This window comes from Canariomyces notabilis, assembly GCF_033297395.1.
Source record: "Canariomyces notabilis strain CBS 508.74 unplaced genomic scaffold N656scaffold_8, whole genome shotgun sequence".
Classification (NCBI taxonomy): Eukaryota; Fungi; Ascomycota; class Sordariomycetes; order Sordariales; family Chaetomiaceae; genus Canariomyces; species Canariomyces notabilis.
The window spans coordinates 708159-728703 of NW_027041830.1; the positions used below are offsets into that span (position 1 = coordinate 708159).

A 20545-nucleotide genomic window follows, 5' to 3' on the forward strand; every position below is an offset into this window, starting at 1 on the left:
TACACAGCCTTACTAGGATTCTAGGAAAGATGCATGAAGTCACGCTAATGTAGGCTATGTAGCAGTAAACAGAGTGTGTCTTGAAGGCTTTATGGAGCCCGCTTCCTTGCATCTATGACTCCGAGGGTAACCAGGAAAGAAGTCAGATAAGAAACAAGGGAACCGAAATAAGTCTGGAAGTGTGTGACAACGTTGACAACAAAGTGTCTGCACACAAGCAGGCTACGTACTCATGCAGATTCAGACTTGATCATCTATGCAATGGCCGACGATTTTCAACTTTTCTCCTCGCTTCGCTATGACCCAGCGCTCATCGAAGTTCCCACCAGCGCTCTTGACTATGCCGGCTGGAATTGGGCGAACGCCTCGCCGCTTTACATGCTTGACTACCATCGAGACCGGATGCTCCGGGCGGCAACTCACTGGGGCTGGGATGCGGCCATAGAGGCTCTCAGTGGTGAGGCAGGCCTCAAAAGGCTCGCACATGTCATAAACAGTGACCTTGGTGACGACCAAGACTCGGCGAAGAGAGTGAGGGTAGCAATCACGAAAGCAGGACAATTCAGTATAACTGCCGGCGCGGTCCCAGGAACGCCTCTTGCCAATCTTTTTCCAGAAAGGCTACCTTCCCCAGGAGAAGACTGGAGCAGTAAGCAGCATGGAGACATCCCCGGCAAGTCTCCGGTATACGAGGTGCTAGTCGACAGCCTGGGCACTCTCCGGTCAGAGTACACCCACTTCAAGACTACGAACCGGGCTGTTTATGACGAGGCCAGGCAGCGGGCTCAGATAGGTCTCCCCGACATGAAGGAAGTTCTCATCATCAACCAGGCAGACGGCACCGTCATGGAGGGATCGATGACGACGGTCTACCTGTGGCGGGATGGGAAGTGGGTGACGCCCCCGGTGAGCCGAGAATACAGCTTAGTCAAGGGAAGCGGTGGCCAGGACGGCACGACCAGGAGGTGGGCACTCGAAAGGTGCGCCTCACACTCTGTACTCACGCCGACAGCAACACAACTTTGCTGACAGGATGCAGGGGCATCGCCGTCGAGGGCACTATTCTGGCAGAGTCGCTGGTAGACGGTGAAGAATGCTGGCTGAGCAATGGAGTGAGGGGTTTCTTCTTTGGAAGAGTCAGGTTGAGCTGATCTCGCGTGGGGTTCATTGCCGGCCATATGGCTCACTTCTGTTGCTATCCTGAACAAGGAGTAGAAGCTGTCGGGCTCCGCTCCAAAGCATCCCGCCCTTCGCTGGGTAAATATGGGCGTCACTTCGTCTTCCGTCCGGGACGGACGTGAGCTGGCGACAGCTTCCCAACAAGCCCCTTGAAGGTCTATAAGCCAGAATATGGCCAACGAGAAAGGTTCATAAGGCACTTTGCATACCTGAATATTGTACGCGTATTGACCGAGATCCGGCGACGAGCAAACTTTGATGGCCAGACTTCGCTCAACATCTTGTGGATGCAGCCTTCCCCTTTAAGTTGGTGTTAGTTTAGAGTTCAACGCCCTGGAGAAATATCGAATGGCTCATACTTGCCCACAGGTTGTCAACTGCCACTGGCATGGATCTATACCACTCAGCTGACAGCTTTTCGTTTGCGCCTTCCCAATTCGTCGCTGTTGAGGGAATCATGGTGTGTTGGCACTCAGGGATCGAGCTTTCCCTCGGTTAACTTGAGGCAGGAACAACCGCACTACTGGGTTAGATCATGAGTGCTGTGACAGCTGTTTCTCTCTGGTTCATATCAACCTCTCTTGGGCAACGAGCCGTTTCATTATCAACCAAACATTCTTCGCTTCTTAACTACAGCAAACTCAAGACACCTGGCATCCCATTCAGCAGCAATCTTTTATCCGTCGCAAACTTATAGTGTGCTGGGAAAGTCTACAACATGCTTCGACGAAATCGAATTGTCGATATTGAGTCCATCTTGGAGGAACAGAAGAAATTACGAGCCAAGCTTGGTCTGCACAAGATTCCGGCCACTCCAAATCCCAACTACAAGCATAATGGCACCAGGTCCTACGTGTCGGCACTAAATCGGTACGGCTTCCAGCCAACCAAGCCTGGCCCCTACTTCCAAGCGTTTACTCGAGACACATCTCGGGCCTCGGGCAAGCCAGCACCAGGCTCACTGCCCGCTGTATGGACGGGCCTCTACAAGTCTGACAAAGACGGTAACGTGAGCAAAGTGTCAGCCGATGATCAGCAGAACGATGCCGAGTACCTCTGTAACTTGTCAATCGGCTCCGCTCCCCAGAAGCTCCTCCTGAATTTCGACACCGGCTCTGCCGATCTCTGGGTAGGCCACATTGTCCGTCGGACTAGGGCAGCATGTTCTGACGTCGATACACCGCAGGTAAAGCCGAGTGACTTCCAGCACACGAAGTCATCGACATTCAAGATTGCGAGTCACAAGACCTGGGAGATGTGGTACGGCGATGGCAGCTTGGTATCAGGCTTCGTCGGTACAGACATGGTCTCGATTGGTGGCCTCGTCGTCAGGAAACAGGCCGTAGAAGTGGCACAGAAGCTATCGCCGACATTGCTCCACAGCACCATGGCAGGTAGCCTTGGTATGGCATTCCGACAGCTCAACACGGTCAAGAAGGATGGGAAACCGGATCCCCAGCGCACTCTCCTCGACAACATGATCTCCCAGCGCCTGCTCCCTAAGCATTCTCAGCTGTTCACCTCTGCGTTATACAGGCTTCAAGACGGGGGGAAGCAGTCTTACTACACATTCGGGTGGATCGACCAGGACCTCGTGAAGGAATCAGGCGAGGACATCGCCTGGACTCGGGTCGATAAGTCCACCGGCTTCTGGATGTTTCCCAGCGAGAGCGCCATGGTCAACGGCCAGATTATTCCTTCGTCCGGCAACAAGGCGGTTGCTGACACGGGAACTGCGCTTGCCCTGGTTTCGGACGAGCTTTGCGATGCCTTGTACAGACAGATCCCGGGCGCTCTGTACAGCTACGAGTACCAGGGATACATCATCCCGCGACACATCAAGATTGACCAGCTGCCAAACTTCAGTCTAGCTGTCGGTGACAAGCAGTTTGTGATTCAGAAGCAGGACCTCCTCTTCGCCCTAGCCGATGCCAAATACTGGTACGGCAGTGTGCAGTCCCGGGGTCGGAATCCCTTCGACATTCTCGGAAGTACCTTCCTCAAGTCAATCTACGCAGTAAGTCCACCTCGGTTGCCCTGTGCTGAACTCGGGCTCATTGGACATAGATCTGGGACCAAGGCAACAGCCGCTTCGGGGCCGTCCCAAAAATTGAGGAGATGCAGGACTTTGACGCTCCTAGAACTCCGAGCCCCTGATTCACCCTTTACATCCGCAGCATACAAAGTCCCTAAGAGTCACTGGCATAATTCGATGGTCAACTCTCTGCACCGACGTGTAGTCATCGCTTGGCGTGTAGCGCGCCATGGCAAGTCTGGAGGTTATGGCGCTAGGGTGGGAGTCTTGACCGAGTTGATAGCTTTAGCCCTAGCATCAGTATTGAAAATGAAATAGACTATACGGAGGTATTGCATTTGCCGTTGCTGAGGTACTTCATGTAGACTGTGCTCCATCGCTCACATCTATCCAGGACATTGCGTAGTTAGGCTGGCTAGGGTTCAGGGCCACAGTACCATTCATCGATTTAACAGGGAAAGGAACAGAGCCTGGGAAAAGGTAAAAAGGGGAGTTATCGTTCATTCAACAACACCAAAAAATGAAAAATATCACGTGACAAGAGTGAGATTCGAACTCACGCCCCATTTCTGAGACCAGGAAGAACTCATTCAGGTGGACCTGAACCTGGCGCCTTGGACCGCTCGGCCATCTTGCCTTGTGGATGCTTTTGGGTGATGATTTTAAGTATCTGTGCTGGAGGTGCTTTGCTAGGGTGCGCACTGGGCATTCAGTGCATGTAAAAGCCTCCACACCCACTCAGGGGATAGAAGCCTTGATTGGCAGCGTTGCGGCTTCCGGTATCAGATACCGAAGTTGTAAGAAGTCCAGGCCGCGTCGACATCGGGCATGATACCTGTATAAGACACTCTAGGTAGGCGGCTTGACCGGTCGGTTGGGTAACACAACGCTATCGCAGCAGAAGGACGGGAGGGGATCGATCGCCTTTATTAAGTGCGTGGGGGTCAAGCAGCTCTATGCTCCCTTTCTCTGGTTCTGGTCCATGCCGTCGGTACTGTAAACATTGAACTGCAGTAAGTTAGGCAGAGTACATGCACCACGCTACATTATCTTACCTTCTAACTGCGGGCACTTGTTCCGGGCAGCCTGCTACTAGAAACGCCGGCAGTGTCCAATCTGACGTAGTGTCGGCCGGGACAAAATAAAGGAGGAGGGGTGTGGGGTATGGCGAGGAAATTCATGGAGGCACTTGGGAGCTGCTTGAGAGCGGCCAACCCATCTTCTGGTCTCTCCTAAATATCCAGCAGTTAGAAACTCCCGTCGTTGTTGACATTTGTGTAATCAGTGTTCAAAAAACGCCAATGAAAGGTGACAAGCTGCGTGAAGCCGAGACCGCAGTTATGCTCTGCAGCTTACCGTGTCTGCTTCCCACCAAGAAGGCGAATCAGACGCCGGGACCGAAACAGCATTAGAAACGGGTGCGTCAGGCACCTTCGACTCGTCTTTCCGACGTGCTACCAAAACCGTAGTAGGGCAGCACATACCGGTACGCTATCTTCCATAGGGTTAGGCAGGGCACCCAAAGCAAGCTTCAAGGGGCCTCGGTGACGAATCTACGGACTGTAGCCAGTGCTCGTCAGTTCAACAAGTGCCTATCGTCAGCCTCGCATCATCAGAACTTGGCCGTTGCTCGTAGAACTGGAGCCATGGCCACACGTCTCCCGCAGGCTTTTCTGCTTGCAAGCGACTAAAGATACCCTACCTTGGACGGGCCACCCCATATCACTCCCAGACTGTGTGTTAGGAGGGTGCGCGTGTCGATTGGTTGCGGCTGCCCAAGCTCAGTCGTCTGTCAACGTAGGTAGGTCAGGTAGCTTATCGCGCCGTCCTTTGTCCGCGACGGGATGCCCTGAACCGGCGCAAATGGCCTCTCGGTTTGCCAAGCTGCCATGGTCGCTGTGCATCAGCGCTCCTCCTCTGTCCGTTCGATGCGTGGCGGGTGCAGATGCCTAGACTACTACACCAAACTCAATCGCTGTTGGCCCGTCGTGCTGCACATAAACACTCTATAAAGCTCGCAGATGAGCGACTGGTTGGCCTGCCAATGATGAGCATGCGAGTCGTCATTTCTGGTGAAGGATGAATTAATCTCGAGGGATGACTCAGCTTGGAATTGACTTAGTTGTGTAGGTACGTACAGTATGTGATAGAACCAGAAGTTGATGGCTCTTGCGTGTTGCAGCAGAGCAGCTGTTGTTTTCAAAGAGGCTTGGATGGCGGCCCAGTTAGGAGCGGCTAAAAGAGGACTCTTGGCTTTAAGCAACTTTCTGCTGTGGCCTGGGGTTCCCCAATCCCCCGATTTCAACAGCCTCTTTTTCGCTAACGTGACGAGGCGGGGGAAGAAAAAAAAAATAAGGTAAAGAGAACGATCAACACCAGCTTTCCCCTTCAGCATCTTTGGCCCTCTACAGACCGCCCTAGCAACACAGGCCAACCCAATTCGCGTCGTTCTGGGCCCGCGCCGTCAGCAGTGTGTCAGACTCGCCACTTTCGCCTCTAATCATTCGTGCAGCAGGGAGCTCGGTCCTTTTCCAGAAACTCTACAGAGGCCTGCTTGCACTTGTGTCTACATACCCGGACAGTCGACAGGCTTGCGAAGCCAGGGTCTCCCGTCCGGATCGAAGCTGCTGCTTTGGCTGCTGTCCTCGAGCTTGCGTCTTTCATTCTTCGCCCTGCGTCGCTCTTCCCTCCGTCTTTGCCGTTTAGGTATCTTACTCGACTGGCTTCACCATCCGTTGATTCTGCACCGCAGGACGGTCCGGCCGCAAGGCATCTCTGGCTTTCGCTGCAGGAGCGATAGACGACCCAAAAATATACAGAGCCTCGAGATTCTCCGCACCACCACCGCATGATTGAGCGGCCTCGACGTCATTGCAGCTCCCTGCACCCCTTCGCCGAGCTGCATCCGTCAATCCCCCCGTCAACTCATCTCCGCGCCGGGCCCGCTTCAATACAATAATGGCCGGTATGGGCGTTCGACGCAGGAAGATCATCGGCCACCGTCGCCGCGTAGAGGACGAGGGCGAGGATGACGGTCCCGAGTTTATGGCAGATCTGGATGACGACTCCGTCACCGACGGCTCCATCGCCAGCGACGAACACGACGCGGCCGATGATAGCGACACTAGCAACATCGACGATGCGTCACCCACGTCTCCCAACGCTCGAAAATCATTAGGCAACGGCAACGGCAACGCAAAGACTGGCTTTCGCCGCCGCGCTGATGCCGCCTCGCCCAAAGGTCTGGCTGCGAAGCAGGGCCAGACCCCTATAGCCGATGCTGAGACCATGCTCAACCGTCTGTCGCTTGCCGAGAAGGACGACAAGGCAGAAGAGATGAATTTTGAAGATATCAAACCGGCGCCGCCGGCTAAGGATGCGGCCCCGATCGTAGTGAGCTCGAGCTCTGCCGTGCAGCAACAGCCGCGATTGCCCCAGCAGGAGTTAAAACGGCGGGAGCATGAGGAGTATAGGCGGAAGAGGGAGGAAGACCCAACTTTTGTCCCGAATAGGGGCGCTTTCTTTTTGCACGATCATCGGCACGCCGGTCCCGCTGCCAATGGCTTCCGGCCGTTCCCTCGGGGAGTCCGTGGCCGAGGGCGAGGAGCGTTTGGAAGCCACTTCGCCCCGATCAGGTATGGCGAGCTTGCCCTACTCGCGTGTCTCAATTGCCCCCCCTATGCTGACTGTTATGCTCCAGCCAAATGCACGGGGTCCCGGACCCGACGACGAATGGGGTGTGGAAACACGACATGCACGAAGTAGTCGCAGAGCCGCAGCCGCCACGGCAGGCCCGCTATCCCCAGAACAATGAAGGCCCAGCCAACGGCAACGGCTTCATTCCCACGGCAGCCACTAGCAAGACCATTATCAACCGAGCCATGTCGACAGAAAAGCACATTGGTAATGCGACGATCCGAGTGTTCATCCCGCCCATGAGCTCACCCAAGTTGTTCGCGGGTATTGCGTTGAAGCAGTATACGAAGCTGCCCGATCACCGCCCGCCCCTACGCCGTGACAAGCCCGTTCGGATTTCGCTGCCGTACCATAGCCCGCCCATCATGCCCCGATACATCTTTCCCGCGAGTGACAGATCCTTCATCTTTATTCCGCGAGCGCTTCGGCCTAACCAGCAACGGAGCCGGGGCAAGGGTCCTCGATCAATACTCGGCTCTGGAGCCTTCTCACGGGGTACGAGTGTTTGGAACGGGAGCGTCTATGGGAGCATCTACTCGCCCAGCATTGCACTCAGTCGCCGGTCATCGATCGCCCCTGACATTGGTCGCGAATTCATGCTCTCGCCGACGGGTTCCGCCATTTCGCGGCCTCCTCTCCCGCTAGATACTACCAGGCCCGTCGTCCGCCTGCCTCCGCTTGTTCAACCACCGGTAGCTACTATACCGGGTCCCGTCAAGCCAAGCATGTCCGAAAAGGCGGCACCTGCGGCCGAGACATCTCTCAGCGAGCTGCCGCAACCGCAAACACATCCTCTTCCACAAAAGCCCACTTTCCAAGAGAACCGACCAAACGCCATTCCCATGCATCAACCCCGACCTCAAAAGACGGTTTCGATCGAGAATATCGAGTCACCTGTTCAGCAGACCTCAAGCGGGCCCCCTCCATACCAGCAAGCCTTCCATCATCAGGTTCCACCAAATGTCCCCAGCAGCTTCACCCAGGATTCACACGCCCGCAATCCTTCTTACCAATCTCAGTTATCGTCTACACCTCTCTCACAGATTCCTGAGCGCGCCATCCATGCCGCCCCTTTCCAACCCAACACTTATGCTCAGCCGGGCTTTTATGGCCAGCCATACCCGGCTCCTACCATGCAAGCCCCTCAGGGCTTCTATTATTCCCAGGCATATGGAACCAATATGCCACCAAATGCAAACGCACCAGCCTTTGTCCCCGCCGCCCAGCAGGGACAGCCCGTCCCGTACGGCCAGCCGGCGCAGACGGAGGCAGCTCCCTCTCAAGGGCCCGGAGGACAAGCTCCGTCTTCCCAAAACCTGGTGGCCCAGGAGATGAACGGTATGGTCTACTACTACGATCCCTCTCAACTGCCTCCAATGGCGGGCTACCCCTCTTTCCCCGCGACCCAGCCGTACGCGCCGCCGCCGGGAATGGTGGGCATGGGCGCCATGATGGCGCCCAGCCCGGATGCGGCTTTTTATTACCAGCAGCCCGCACCGGGCATGGTCTACTATCCCCAGTAGCACCCGGGGGTGGTAGCAGCTCCAACTGGTTGGCTTTGGGTTCCTTGGTTTGATGATCGACTATATATCGCGCTTGAGCCTATACCGTGGCGGCGACATGTGTTATGTCTCCTGAAGGAGATGGGCGAGCAGTGGTGATATCCCCAGTTGGTGGGTTGGTTGGTTGGTTGATCAGTCATGGTTCGGGTGACGGGGTGGTGGACTCCTTCATGACGGTTGGTGCTGGACGAACGAGCAAGAGGAAGGATTTATTGACTGGTTGGGTAGTCAAGGATATGGAATTGTGGTTGTGCTGTCGTTTTAAGTCAGGAGAGGAGGAGGGAAACGCAAGGAAGTGGTGTAATGGGACGGGGTGGTAGAGTGGGATAGTTGTTGTTTTGTGCTGGCCTGCTGCTGGCTGGGGAATCTGGAGGAAACACACACACACGCACACGCACACAAACCAACAAGCCAACAAGCCAAGTCAAGTCAAGCCAAGCCAAGCAAGCCGACGAATTTACCCACCATTTTTATCATGCTAACTTGTTTTGTCCTAGCCGCTCCCTATATACGTTGGCGACTGGCGCTGTTGTGAGGTGATGGAAGATGAGGAGGTGAACATGATCATGACTGGCGGTGGATGGGCCGGTGGGATCTACCTCTTGTCTTGGAATCCCCAGTCTAAACGCTGGTTATATGTTTGGGAGCCTGTGTGGAGGTCTGCGTGTGGCAGCTATGCCCTTTTTTTGGGTGTGTGTGCGCGTTCGCTCTCTGTGTGACTCTCGTGTTGGTTTGTGGTTATTATGGAGGCAGCCGGGCGGTTCGCGGGTTCTACCCGATGGAAGGGGTTTCGCTGATGCCGTCGCCGTCGTCGTCGCTGTCATGGGGTGTCCTGGGCTATTGGGAAGCTTGCTTCGCTCGGTGAGGTTGGGAGGGTGAAAAAAGGGGCATTGTGATGATCCGATGGCATGCAATGCTGCATGTCGGTATGCGTTGCTGTGTGGCTAGGAGGAGATGGTGATGGTAAACGGGGTGGGGATTATAGCTCGCGGTTTCTCTCATCGTCTTGGACTCTCTCTTTGTTATTGCTGGGCTGGGCATGCTTGACGTTTCTTTCCCTTTCTCATTATTATCTATATCTTTTAAATGGCGGTTGGCTCTGCTTCTGGACGGTTTTTGCATGGCGTTTGGGAGTCGGGATGCCCTTTCTTGGTTGCTGTCTGGCCGGTGAATCCATTTCCCTCCCTCTTTCCTCTTTGCTGGGCCATGATTCTTAGGTCACCCAGGCATAGAGCATTGTTTCGGTAGGATCCCCATCCCGATCTCAGTGTTTTGTGTGGTGGTAGAAAACGTGGCAGGCGAGCTCAAGGATGGAAGTCAGCCTTGAGGGTCCCTTAGGTTACTTCTTTAGTTGGGTTAACCGGTCTGCCGGACCAAAGCAAATCATAGGTGGCGTTTTCTTTTGCCCTTTCCTGATGTTTCTGGTTTATGGGTCACTTGTTGTAATCAAAAGCGAGTTTCTATTCTGTGGTGATGTTTACGAATATGTTGTCTGTGGAGATCCACGACTGTAACAATTCCCTGCCTACTATGTATACATATAGGAGACTGCTCAGGGGTAAAGTTCTATATCGTACTAGTAGAAAGTCAACTGTCGACATACTGTGCTTCAAGAAACACGCTAATTTTAATGGTGTTTCTTCGTTTTATTATCTGTATACACTATATCTGAAGGCATTCACTTTGATCGCTCTTCACAATAGTAGACGGCTCTTCGGGAGCGCTCTCCGGCACAGCCTCATTTTAGGGGACTCGTGTAAGAGTTGCTGTGATGTTGTAAATCAATCTCCGTGGATTTGCCGATGACTCGTTCCTCCCACCGAACACCCTGGATTCCGCAATGTGGCCGTAACTTGGAAAATGAAATCCTTTGTTTCATGGACGACTTGGAGATCTAAATACGAAGTTGCCACGTTATCCTCAACGTTGAGGAGGATTGCGACTGAAGGGCCTGTGGGCCGCCTAACTGCCTACCTATAACCTAACGTTACAGGTAGACTTACACTAGACTCAGCGGGATTAGTAGCGCTAAAGCCCCTGACGGCGTGGGCGACGGAGCTACCTAAAACGGTCACTAGAAGGACACTGCCTGTGCGCACCTAGTCCCGTCGTGCCGTGATAGCTCACTGTTGCTCAGGGGCTCAACCGCGATCTGTCTATAATCTATATATACCCAAGACTATTTTCGATGTTTTATATCGTTCAGGTTTCTGGCCATATATTCCTTCCTTATAGTCTAATAGCCATTTGGTTGAGATCTGATTTTCCTTGATTCACGATGGCTCCAACTGTTGCTGATTCTGGCGCTAATGGCATCGCTGTATTTTCAGGAGGTATGTGCAAGCAGCGAAGCAATCACTCACTCACGAGACATTTGGGGAGCGCCTCCGCTAATGGATGGTCACAAGGCACTGCTGCAAACAGTCTTGTAGACGTGTTCAACAAGATTGCTGAGAAAAGACGGTGCAAGCTGAATTATGTTATTCCGATCAGCGATAATGGTGGCAGTTCATCGGAGCTGATCAGGTTCATTGGTGGGCCAAGTGAGTGATGTTTGTGTCGTTCAGGGATGAGGGAGGTATCGCTGGTTCAACTAACATATCTACCATTCTAGGCGTGGGCGATATAAGAAGTAAGTCTTGTTCAGGGACCAAACTGAACCGAGAGACATCCATCCCTCCGTTCTAACCAAGAGTCTCAAGGTCGACTTGTTAGGCTCATCCCCAACCACGGCGATGACAAGGAGAGGACAGCACTCAAGCTGCTTTTTGAGTACCGACTGGATTCAGACCCTCTGAAGGCACGAGCGGAATGGCTGGACATTGTCGAGTCGCAGTCTCTCCTCTGGGGATTTATCTCCAGCCCAAAGAGGGAGCTCATCCGCTCGGTCCTCAACACGGTCAATCTGGAGATCGTTAAGAGGGCCCGGCCCCCAAACGTTTACAACTTCGCCGGCGCGAGCATCGGCAACATGTTCCTGACCGGGTAGGTACAAGTACCGAGCGGGGCGTCAAGGCCAGATGCCGGCTGACTCGTTGCAGTGCTCGAATCTTCTCTGGCTCATACGAGTCGGCCATCTACCTCCTGTCCATGATCTGCTCGATCCCCCCTTGGGTCGAGGTCCTCCCGGCCATCAACTCCAACTTCACCCACCACATCTCGGCAGGCCTCAAGGACGGGTCGACAATCACGGGCCAGGTAGCCATCAGCCACCCGTCCGCGCCCACCGCCCTGCCCGACGACACCGAGGTGGCGCCGGCGCTGACGGCGGCCGATCACGACAAGCTAGAAGACGCCAACCTCCCGGGCAGCCTGCCGGCGCTCCGGCGGCCCAACATCGCCTTCAGCAAGGACGACGAGGAGGACCTGCCGGCGCGGATCGAGCGGGTGTGGTATATCAACCCGTACGGCCACGAGATCTCGCCCGTGGCGAACCCAAAGGTGGTGGAGGCGCTTGGGGCGACGCGCACCGTCATCTACAGCATCGGCAGCCTGTACACGAGCATCGTCCCGAGCCTGATCCTGCGTAAGGTCGGGCAGGCCCTGGGCGACGGGTCGCAGATACGGCACAAGATCCTGATCCTCAACAGCAAGCTGGACCGCGAGACGGGGCCCAGGACAGACCCCATGACGGCGAGGGACTTTGTCGCCGCCATTGCGCGGGCCTGCGTCGAGAGCCGGTCGCCCGAGTTGGTCGGCCGTGAAGATATTCTGAAGCGCTACGTCAGCCACCTGATTTACCTGGAAGGAGAGGGCACCCCCGCGGTAGATGTGCAAGAGCTCGAGCGGCTGGGCGTCAAGTGCATCAAGGTCCAGGGGAAGACGGTCGGTGCGGGGAGAAAGGCCATGATCAGATACGACGAGGCGGCGTTGGGCGAGGCTTTGGAAGCGATTATGGAATCTTGAGATCAGACATGCGGCGATGGGGTTCGTTGGACACGGCAACTTCCAACTGGAGCCATATATGTATTATACATATGTAAGGTTGCGTCGTTTTTCTGTCGGCATAGATCATGATAGCTTGCGTAGAATTGGGTATTGATGATCTGATTTCACTTTTGACAATCAATCATCAAGTATACAATGATAGAAGCAGCGGAGACACTCCCTTAGGAATCCTGGTTCCATCGTCATGCATACTAGTACGGTCGACACGCTACCGCAAGTCTACCGGGTATGTTTAGAGACCGTACGACAGTAGGTGCTGTACTCCGACCGACAAGGCTGGCAATGCACGACGCTGTTTTTGCGTAATTTGTCCCCTCAGCCGGACGCGATAGCATCACGCCGGAATTCGAGATTGCATCTCGAGTCACGAGTGAGAGTATTCGTACCTCGGGAGCAACGAGAGCAAAATATCCACTCATGTCCCTTGGATTCTTCTCCACACCGGTCGATCGGGAGAACAGGACCGGGGATCGGAGCGTTTCCCTACCGAAGCGGAAGGTTGTGCAAGGGAGGCCATGTAAGAAGCTGTAAGAAGCTGTAAGCAGGCTGATGCAATGCAGACGCAACTGTGGCCCGCTGATTCCCGCGAACAAGCGCGCCGTCATCTGACCGTCATTGTCACCAGGAGACGGAAATGCACAGCTGGATCGCGCCTGGGCCCTTTATTAACCTCGACCGGGCGATCTGGCCGAGATGCTTCCTGTGGGGACGGCGTCGGACGGCTGAACTTTTGATGTGTCTGATATTGCTCGCAGAAGTTGGAAGCTTTGGACGGTGGTAGGAATTGAAACCAACCAGACCAGCTACGTACAGTACGGAGGTACATAGTATCAATTTGAGACTTGCTGAAGCACGTCAAACAAGGAGTCAAGGACGTCCTCTTGCACGAGCAGGACCGTTTGGGTCTGTGGTTAGCAATGTGCGTTCGCAGTGACTCGGCTGCCTGCCTGGGCTGAGCTCCGGATCACACTAGAGTACAATACCAGGCAAAAGAAGACATGCCACCCTATTGTTAAATCTTCTCGCATACGCTACTGTTGTAGCCGTCGTCGTCGTCGTCCAGAGTTGACTACGTAATCCTGGCGCCTACTATCAAGCCCAGACCACGGTCCTGGCGTGCCTGGCTCGCCTTCACTTGAATGGAATGGAACGAAGACCACAGACTGGAGAACAAGAGCTTCTGCCGTTGACACTTGACAAGGAAAGCTGCATGGGGTCCTTTCCGCTTCAGCCAAGACCTGAGAGCAAATCCACTTGCCCCACGGTTTCTGTCCCACGTGAGGGGTCCACACTGGCTATCGAGCGCTAACAGCCGGGCGGTACCGCAGACCTCATGGTACATAATCTCCAAGATGGATCAGCGCGACTCCATCTGGCAGCGTCATTTACAACTCTACATCAAAGAAGAATTGAAGGCACATATCCAGGCCGGCCAGGAGGCCATATACACAGCGTAAACATACAGGAACCGTGCGTCTTCATTGTATGCAAGATTGAAATCTGTGTACTATCCAGGGAGGCAAGCCGGACTAATCGCCCGGTGAATAAGCAAAGAGCTTCAGCCTTCCAGTGACTTCTGGTTACTGACTGAGCATCGCCCGACGTTGGAGGACGCGTCGCGCAAGGTCAGCCTAGATAAGCCCGACTGGGTGGATAAGGTAAAGGAGGCGCTACAAATACCTCCCGTACACGAGCGAGCACAAAGGGCAATTGGTCAAAGTGACGAAATGTCAGGTGTAAAGAATGATGTCTCCATAATCACGATTGGTTCGTGGAGTTACCGCCAGGCTGTTAGCAAGACCGACCGCCTAATGCCCACCCCAGTCAGGCTCCGGTCTACGGATAACGCGGCCAAAGTATCGCTGACCGCCTTCTGTTAGTCCATTTCACCGCCAGCTCTCGCCTTCCCGCCCATTTGCCTCCTCCGATCACTTACGAGGCGCCCGTCTGCCTTACTGCATCCCTAGCAAATTCAAGTATTTCATACCTTTGACCGCCGCCGCGACCTGCACCGAAGAAACCACAGCCGGAACGTTCAATCCTTCGCCAGTCCAGGTTGCCTGAGGCCGTCATCAAGAGGGTTGTTGCCGCCCCCTCGTAAGCTCTGGCCATTCCGCCTCCTCGCCTCAAGTGATCCCTCCCTAGGCAACCCAAAACCTTCTCATCTTTCCGACACGCCAAACCATTCCCCCAAATCATCTCTCGCAACCCAGCGTCTTCCGCATCGTCCGAGCAACCAGTGAAACTGCAAACTCTCGAAAGAGAGCGAGAGGTCTCGGTAACGTAGCAGCAGAGCGAGTACGAGCATCGCTCTGACAAGCAGCACCAGTGAGTTGGTCGCCTTCAGCCTAGAAACGCCAATCAGCAGCTGCCCTCCTTGTGCCGCGTGTTCTCCGCACCCACCTTGTCCCAGCGTCATTGCTAGCATCATCAACTCCCCAACCTTTCCGCATCCCACCTGCTGACCAACACCTTTCCTTAACTCCCTTCATTCAGCTGCATTCAATCGTCAGACTTCAACTATGGCGACCGCCTCGCCAGTTACGCCCGAAACCCTCGTCACCCTCAAGGTGACTGTGGACGGCGTTCCTCGCCGGTTCAAGCTGCCCCTCCGCGATGTAGGCGTCAACGTGCTCGAGGGCAAGGTAGGCTCATTCTGCCCATATCTCGTAAGCTTTGTTCAACATGCAGCGACACTAACCGCTCTGTTGTCAGCTGCGAGCTATCCTCGAAATTCCCCACGACGCCGAAGCTGTCATCGAACGCTACTCCGACTCGGCCGCAGCTTACGTGGTCTTGGACCAAGCCAATTCAGCTGTCTACAAGCAACTTTACCGTGCCGCCAAGGCAAAGCAGAAGCTCAAGCTCCGTATCACCACCAACAAGAGCCCAGTCGAAGAGACTACAGGCCCCGAGCCGCCCTCGGTAGAGGGCGAGGCCAGCGATGCCAATGCCCCGGCCCTTGTGCCTACTGACAGTGAGCGGGAACCTGAGCCGCCCGTTACCAAGACCTCCGCCACTCCGCTTCCGGAGCAAGTACCCAGGGAAGCTGCTCATGCGACCTACACGCCTCTCGAAGACATTGCGGCTTTGGTTCCGAGAGAGCTCCGCCCTGCGACCAAGGAAGAGTGTCCCCGGCCGGCGCTCCAGAATACCTCACAGCAGACCGCATCGCCTTCGACTGTCCCTCGCTGCCCGGTTCTTCGGGGCAACTACGCCGTTTGCTGCAATAGCTGTGACCGGACCATCCCAGGGGCCCATTATCACTGCTCTACCTGCGACGACGGCGACTTTGATCTTTGCCAGGGGTGCGTCGACCGGGGTATCACATGCAAAGGTTCCAACCACTGGCTTATCAAGAGATACGTCATGAATGGTAGCATCGTCAACAGCACCACGGAGCGCCTCGCTCCTAAGCAGAAACAGAAGCCACAGCCTGTCGAGGCACCGGCTCCTGCACCTGAATCTGCACCTGCCCCTGCCCCGGCATCCCTTGCCCCCGAGAGGATCATCCCTGTCTTCAACGACTTCCTGTACTCGAGCATCCGCACATGCAACTGCTGTGTACAGGAGTTCCCCGAAGTAGAATTTGTTCACTGCACGACGTGCGAGGACTACGACCTCTGCAGGGCCTGCTTCGCCAAAAACCGTCACGGTCACCATCCCAGGCACGCCTTTGTGCCGGCTGTTGAGGGCACTAGGCTGGAGCCTGAGGTGGCTCGCCGCCTCGCAGCCGGCCGTGGCCAACCTCACCATGCCATCTGCGACGGCTGTGACAAGAACATTACCGGCATACGCCATAAGTGCCTGGATTGCCCTGATTGGGATTATTGCTCCGGCTGCGTGGTGAACGCCGCGCTCATCCACCCTAACCACCGCTTCGTCCCCATTTATGAGCCGCTGGAGTATAGCCAGAACGTTCGAATCCGGCTCGCGATGCGGCCCGTCCATCCCGGAATCTGCTGCGACGGTCCTCTATGCCGGAATTCCCGTGCCACGTCTACTTATATCGTTGGTGACCGCTACAAGTGTGCCGTGTGCAATGACACTGATTTCTGCGAGTCCTGTGAAGCGAGTCCTGTCAATACCCACAACCGCACTCATCCTCTCATCAAGTTCAAAACGCCCGTCCGCCACGTGAGCGTTACCACCACTGGCGAAAACGAAAAGGGCCGCCTACTGCCCACCATGGGTGACCGCGCTCGGCTTCGCCCGCCTGTCTCTGATTCCCAGCCTCTCAAGGCAGGCCTCTCGCCTGGTTTCCTCACCAATGTTCAGACCGTTGTCGACGTTAAGCCCTCAGAGCCATCTGTTCCGGTCAAGGCCGAACAGGACGAAGTTAAGGTGAAGCGGGAAGAGGTCGAAGAGAAGCTACTGGCTGCTGTAGGGCCCGTCGCTGCTAACAAGCTCGACGCCGCCTATGTGCGAGACACTGTAGCGGATGGCACGGTCTTTGGACCCGACCATATCTTTGAGCAGACCTGGACCCTTCGCAATAATGGCGAAGTCCCGTGGCCGGCGGGCTGCTCTGTCAAGTTCGTTGGCGGCGATTACATGGGACACCTCGACTCCAACCATCCTGCAGCCACCCGGGACGTTGAGTTCTCTTGCGAGTCCACCATCTGCTACTCGTCCGTGCTTCCTGGCGAGGAGTTTAACTTCACCGTCCTTCTCAGGACTCCCCACCGCAGCGGCCGATTTGTCTCAAACTGGCGGCTCACTACCAAGGACGGCAACAAGTTTGGCCATCGCCTCTGGTGCGATGTTGTCGTCGGGAAACCCAAGGTGGTCCTCCCCCCTCCTGTGGCTGCCGAGCCGGTGGAGCCGGCCGAGAAGGAAGAAGCTGCCAAGGCTGAACCGGAGGTTGAGCCTCAGCACAGCCAGATGATCTTCCCCAAGCTGGAGAAGGAATCGCCTGTTGCCAGTGTTCACGAGGAGAGCAAGGCTGAGTCCTCTACCCAGGATGAGAACTTCGAGGATTGCGAGGATGATGAGTGGAACGAGGATGACTCGGAGGAGGGCTTCTTGACGGATGAAGAGTACGACATCCTCGATGCCTCCGACGAGGAGTTCCTCCTCGAGGGCCGCCCCAAGCAAAAATGAGTAGACCTTCCTACCCTGAGATCTAAACCTTGGGCATCGGAAAGCAGGACTGAGGTTTGAGCGAGCTGGGGCGTTGATGAATACTCTGGGCCGATGGGCTGCTGTATTTCGATTGAGGGTTCTTTTCTTTTAGTTTTCTACTGGAATGGGTCGTGATTCCGCTCGCTGTTTATTTGATGTAACTGAGTCGTCCTTCCTTTATATGGTGGATTTATCTCTCTCTGCTATTGTCGTACTTTCCGCAGAACACATCTTGCCGAGCCAGTACTCGGGGACTACGATTGCTTTGTCTTATTGATCGGCCAGATGCCAAAGGCATGGTTGATATACCGAGACAAATTTACGAGGGACTTGCTTAAGAAATCATCAAGTGGGTCGGCTTACATGGCACTGTCCCTCCTTCGATTTTTTGCTACCTTCCACTGAGGTGGCGTTCTTTGCTGTGCTTGTTTGCGGTCTATACTTAGTTCTCATTGAAGGTTTGGTGGGTCAAATTGTCACTGTATGCTCCCTTCGTCCTCAGCTAGGTATTATGAAACGTAAGGGTTACCTAGCTTTCGCTGAGAGTCAGAAAATGGGGAGACTCGGCCTCTTTACTACCCGCCGGTTCCTTGCCTACCCATTGACCTATATGAGGAGCGTGATAACAGAGGACAGTAGTACCGTGGTAGCTTGGCAATTAGTGGACATTGCTATTATTCGGCATGCTGCTCTCTCGGATCATTTGTAATTACGTTTGGACAAGTTATGTACAGTACAACAGGATGTGCTATACAGCGAACACCCCCTGAAACGCTGTCAAGCAGCTAAGCGGACGTTGGTATCACGTAAGGCACTGCGCGCCAGATACGATGGACAGTGCAGAAGGTTCAGCATGGAAATCCATTACTCGACGACCAGCGCTAATCGTCAAAGGTCGTCTTCTTCCCTTGGGGTGCGACCACCGCGCCCGTGAGGCGAGCAACGCTGATGTCCGTGTGGTAATTCTTGATCTCCTTCTCCTTCTTCTGGGGCTTGGCCTTCTTGCCAGCGGTCTTGTCGTCTTCGTCGTCCCCGTCAGCATTGTTGTCATGGCTGCCGCCGCCGCCAGCGGTTTCTGTGTTATCAGAGCGTGAATTTTGCCTTTGTTTTGCTCCCTTCCCATACCGCTTCTTGTAGCGCGTCTGGTCGTCCTCGGCCAGCTCGATCTTGAGGTTCCGCCCTAGGAGCTGGTTGACCCACCACTTACGGGTCCTCGTCCGGGGTGGTTCTTGGGTTCTTCGGTTCTTCTTAGATCCCTTTTTGCCCTCGTCTCCTCCTTCACCCTTGTCGCCGTCACCCTCGGTATCGTCTTGAGCCTTTTTTGGTCCCTCCGCGGAAGGCTGGTCTCCTTCTTCTCCGTCCACCTCCATGAAATCCTCGACGGTCTCGACAGTCTCGCGCACCTTGACGAACCCTTTGACAGCCCACTGAGCCGCCTCGGGCTCCTCAAAGTTGACCCACCCGTAGCCTTTGCACTTTCCCGAGTCCTCGAATGTGGCAACTTTGATCCAGCGGATCTTGCCACACTTCTCAAAGTGGGCATGGAGATCGTCTTCGGTAGTGTTGAAGGACAAATTACCAACGAAGATCTTCGTGCTGCTGCCAGTCTTAGCCTTGGCCGCGTCCCCCGAAGTGATCTTGCCATTGCTCTTCCCAACGCCGGCGGCATCCGTCCCGGTCTCCACCTCCTCCTTCTTCGGCCGTCCCTCAAAGCTCTTGCTATCCTTAATCAGCAGCTTCCGGCCGTTCATCTCCGTCTCGGACAGCGCAATGGCTGCCACGTTGGCCTCGAACGAGGCAAAGTCGACGTAGGCGAAGCCGCGGTTCTCGGCCGTAGTCTTGTTGGGAGCCCCTGGGGCGGGCTTCTTGGTTGTCGGCATGTGCACGCGCGTAATGGCATTGTCGGTGATGGAACCGCCCGAGTTGTCCACGAGCCATTTTCGCAGTTCGGCCTTGGTTACGGTGAAGCGGAGGTTGCCAATCCAGACGCCGTGCGGGGAGCGCTCCTTCTTCTTGCCGGCCTTTGCCCCATCCTTTTTGGTCTCCCCTGCAGCATTTGAATCTCCTCCTTCTCCTTCATCGTCGCTCGAGGCCGGCTTTGCGGGCAATTGCTTGCCCTTCTTCAGGGCGCGGCGAGCCTTCTTGGACGGTGGCTCCGGAAGTGAGAGATCGACTTGGATTTCTGCGAGGGCAGACTTGCGTTTCTTTGAGGAAGAAGCGGCTTGTTGCTCCTCGGAAGCAGTCGGCTCAAGATCTTTAGTTGCCATGGTGGGATATGCCGAATTCGGGCGGTGTTGGTGGGAGTTTGCCTCGAGCTTCCACCCGATTTTCAAACCCTCTGCCACGAGTTTGGTTCGTACATTTTCCAACCGATAAGCGATAAGGATATATGGATGTGCCGTAATAATTACTGCGGGGCCACCCCGCGAGATATGTCTTACACATTACGATACGGACACACTACATATAGGACTATTAGGTAGGTACGCAGGTGCAAAACTTATCCCTAACTAGCCTCATTTGTCTGTCCTAAAATAAGAACTGTTCCTGATTGATGTCCGTCATCAAGCTGGGATAGTCTGCTGATATTATCTTACTCATATTGGAGCTCGGTAGCTCTCAATTGCAGCTACTAGGGTCAAGAAACGGGTTGAAAAAACTGAAGGCGAGTAATGTGATGTGCCAGCCCTGAAGCGTGTAAAGACTTGGACACGCGGCATGGTTTCGGCTTGTTCTAGGAATATCACTCTGCAGCTGGCCACTGCAATTTCGAGCGAACCGAGAAGAGATGGCCGAATCAATGAGCAAAGATCCAAACGACTTTGCTGTCAAGGCTAACTTCTCAGTGGAGCCATGTTACCTTTGTTGTCAACGCCCACAGCTCTGAAACTATGCGGTAAGGGTATGTACTCCGTACATTAGGTACCCAATCCTTTGTTCTTCGGACTATGATCTTAGCAAGCAAGCTCCTTTCTCTCCCCTGGCTGCTCGTGTACGGAAT

General features: G+C 54.8%; 6 protein-coding genes and 1 non-coding gene across 7 annotated transcripts; 5 read left to right on the forward strand and 2 right to left on the reverse strand.

Annotated features, from left to right (window-relative positions):
• The first annotated feature begins 89 nt into the window (after window positions 1–89).
• On the forward strand, window positions 90–1603 carry N656DRAFT_778367 (uncharacterized protein). Its single transcript, XM_064814996.1, has 2 exons — window positions 90–980; window positions 1040–1603. The coding sequence occupies exons 1-2, from the start codon at window positions 262–264 to the stop codon at window positions 1149–1151; spliced, it is 831 nt and encodes a 276-aa protein (XP_064671145.1). The 5' UTR covers window positions 90–261; the 3' UTR covers window positions 1152–1603.
• N656DRAFT_778368 (acid protease) lies at window positions 1563–3541 on the forward strand. Its single transcript, XM_064814997.1, has 3 exons — window positions 1563–2308; window positions 2366–3196; window positions 3247–3541. The coding sequence occupies exons 1-3, from the start codon at window positions 1898–1900 to the stop codon at window positions 3334–3336; spliced, it is 1332 nt and encodes a 443-aa protein (XP_064671146.1). The 5' UTR covers window positions 1563–1897; the 3' UTR covers window positions 3337–3541.
• Window positions 3542–3749: 208 nt separating this feature from the next.
• N656DRAFT_t64 lies at window positions 3750–3851 on the reverse strand. Its single transcript has one exon. It is a non-coding gene; the product is annotated as a tRNA-Leu (tRNA).
• Window positions 3852–6202: 2351 nt separating this feature from the next.
• N656DRAFT_682344 (uncharacterized protein) lies at window positions 6203–8433 on the forward strand (the record flags this gene model as incomplete). The annotated part of the gene is made up of 2 exons (XM_064810575.1): window positions 6203–6849; window positions 6915–8433. Coding segments are annotated over 2 exons (2166 nt in total), but the record flags the coding sequence as incomplete, so codon positions are not given.
• A 2081-nt stretch (window positions 8434–10514) lies between these two features.
• N656DRAFT_630224 (UPF0052-domain-containing protein) lies at window positions 10515–12607 on the forward strand. The gene is made up of 4 exons (XM_064810363.1): window positions 10515–10805; window positions 11087–11104; window positions 11175–11457; window positions 11514–12607. The coding sequence occupies exons 1-4, from the start codon at window positions 10751–10753 to the stop codon at window positions 12376–12378; spliced, it is 1221 nt and encodes a 406-aa protein (XP_064671148.1). The 5' UTR covers window positions 10515–10750; the 3' UTR covers window positions 12379–12607.
• A 2335-nt stretch (window positions 12608–14942) lies between these two features.
• N656DRAFT_789053 (uncharacterized protein) lies at window positions 14943–17523 on the forward strand (the record flags this gene model as incomplete). Its single annotated transcript, XM_064816745.1, has 2 exons — window positions 14943–15065; window positions 15136–17523. 2 exons carry the CDS (start codon window positions 14943–14945, stop codon window positions 17521–17523), a joined length of 2511 nt encoding a protein of 836 aa, XP_064671149.1.
• Window positions 17524–18425: 902 nt separating this feature from the next.
• N656DRAFT_828644 (RNA-binding domain-containing protein) lies at window positions 18426–19811 on the reverse strand (the record flags this gene model as incomplete). Its single annotated transcript, XM_064818548.1, has 1 exon — window positions 18426–19811. The coding sequence occupies one exon, from the start codon at window positions 19809–19811 to the stop codon at window positions 18426–18428; it is 1386 nt and encodes a 461-aa protein (XP_064671150.1).
• Between the last annotated feature and the right edge of the window lie 734 nt (window positions 19812–20545).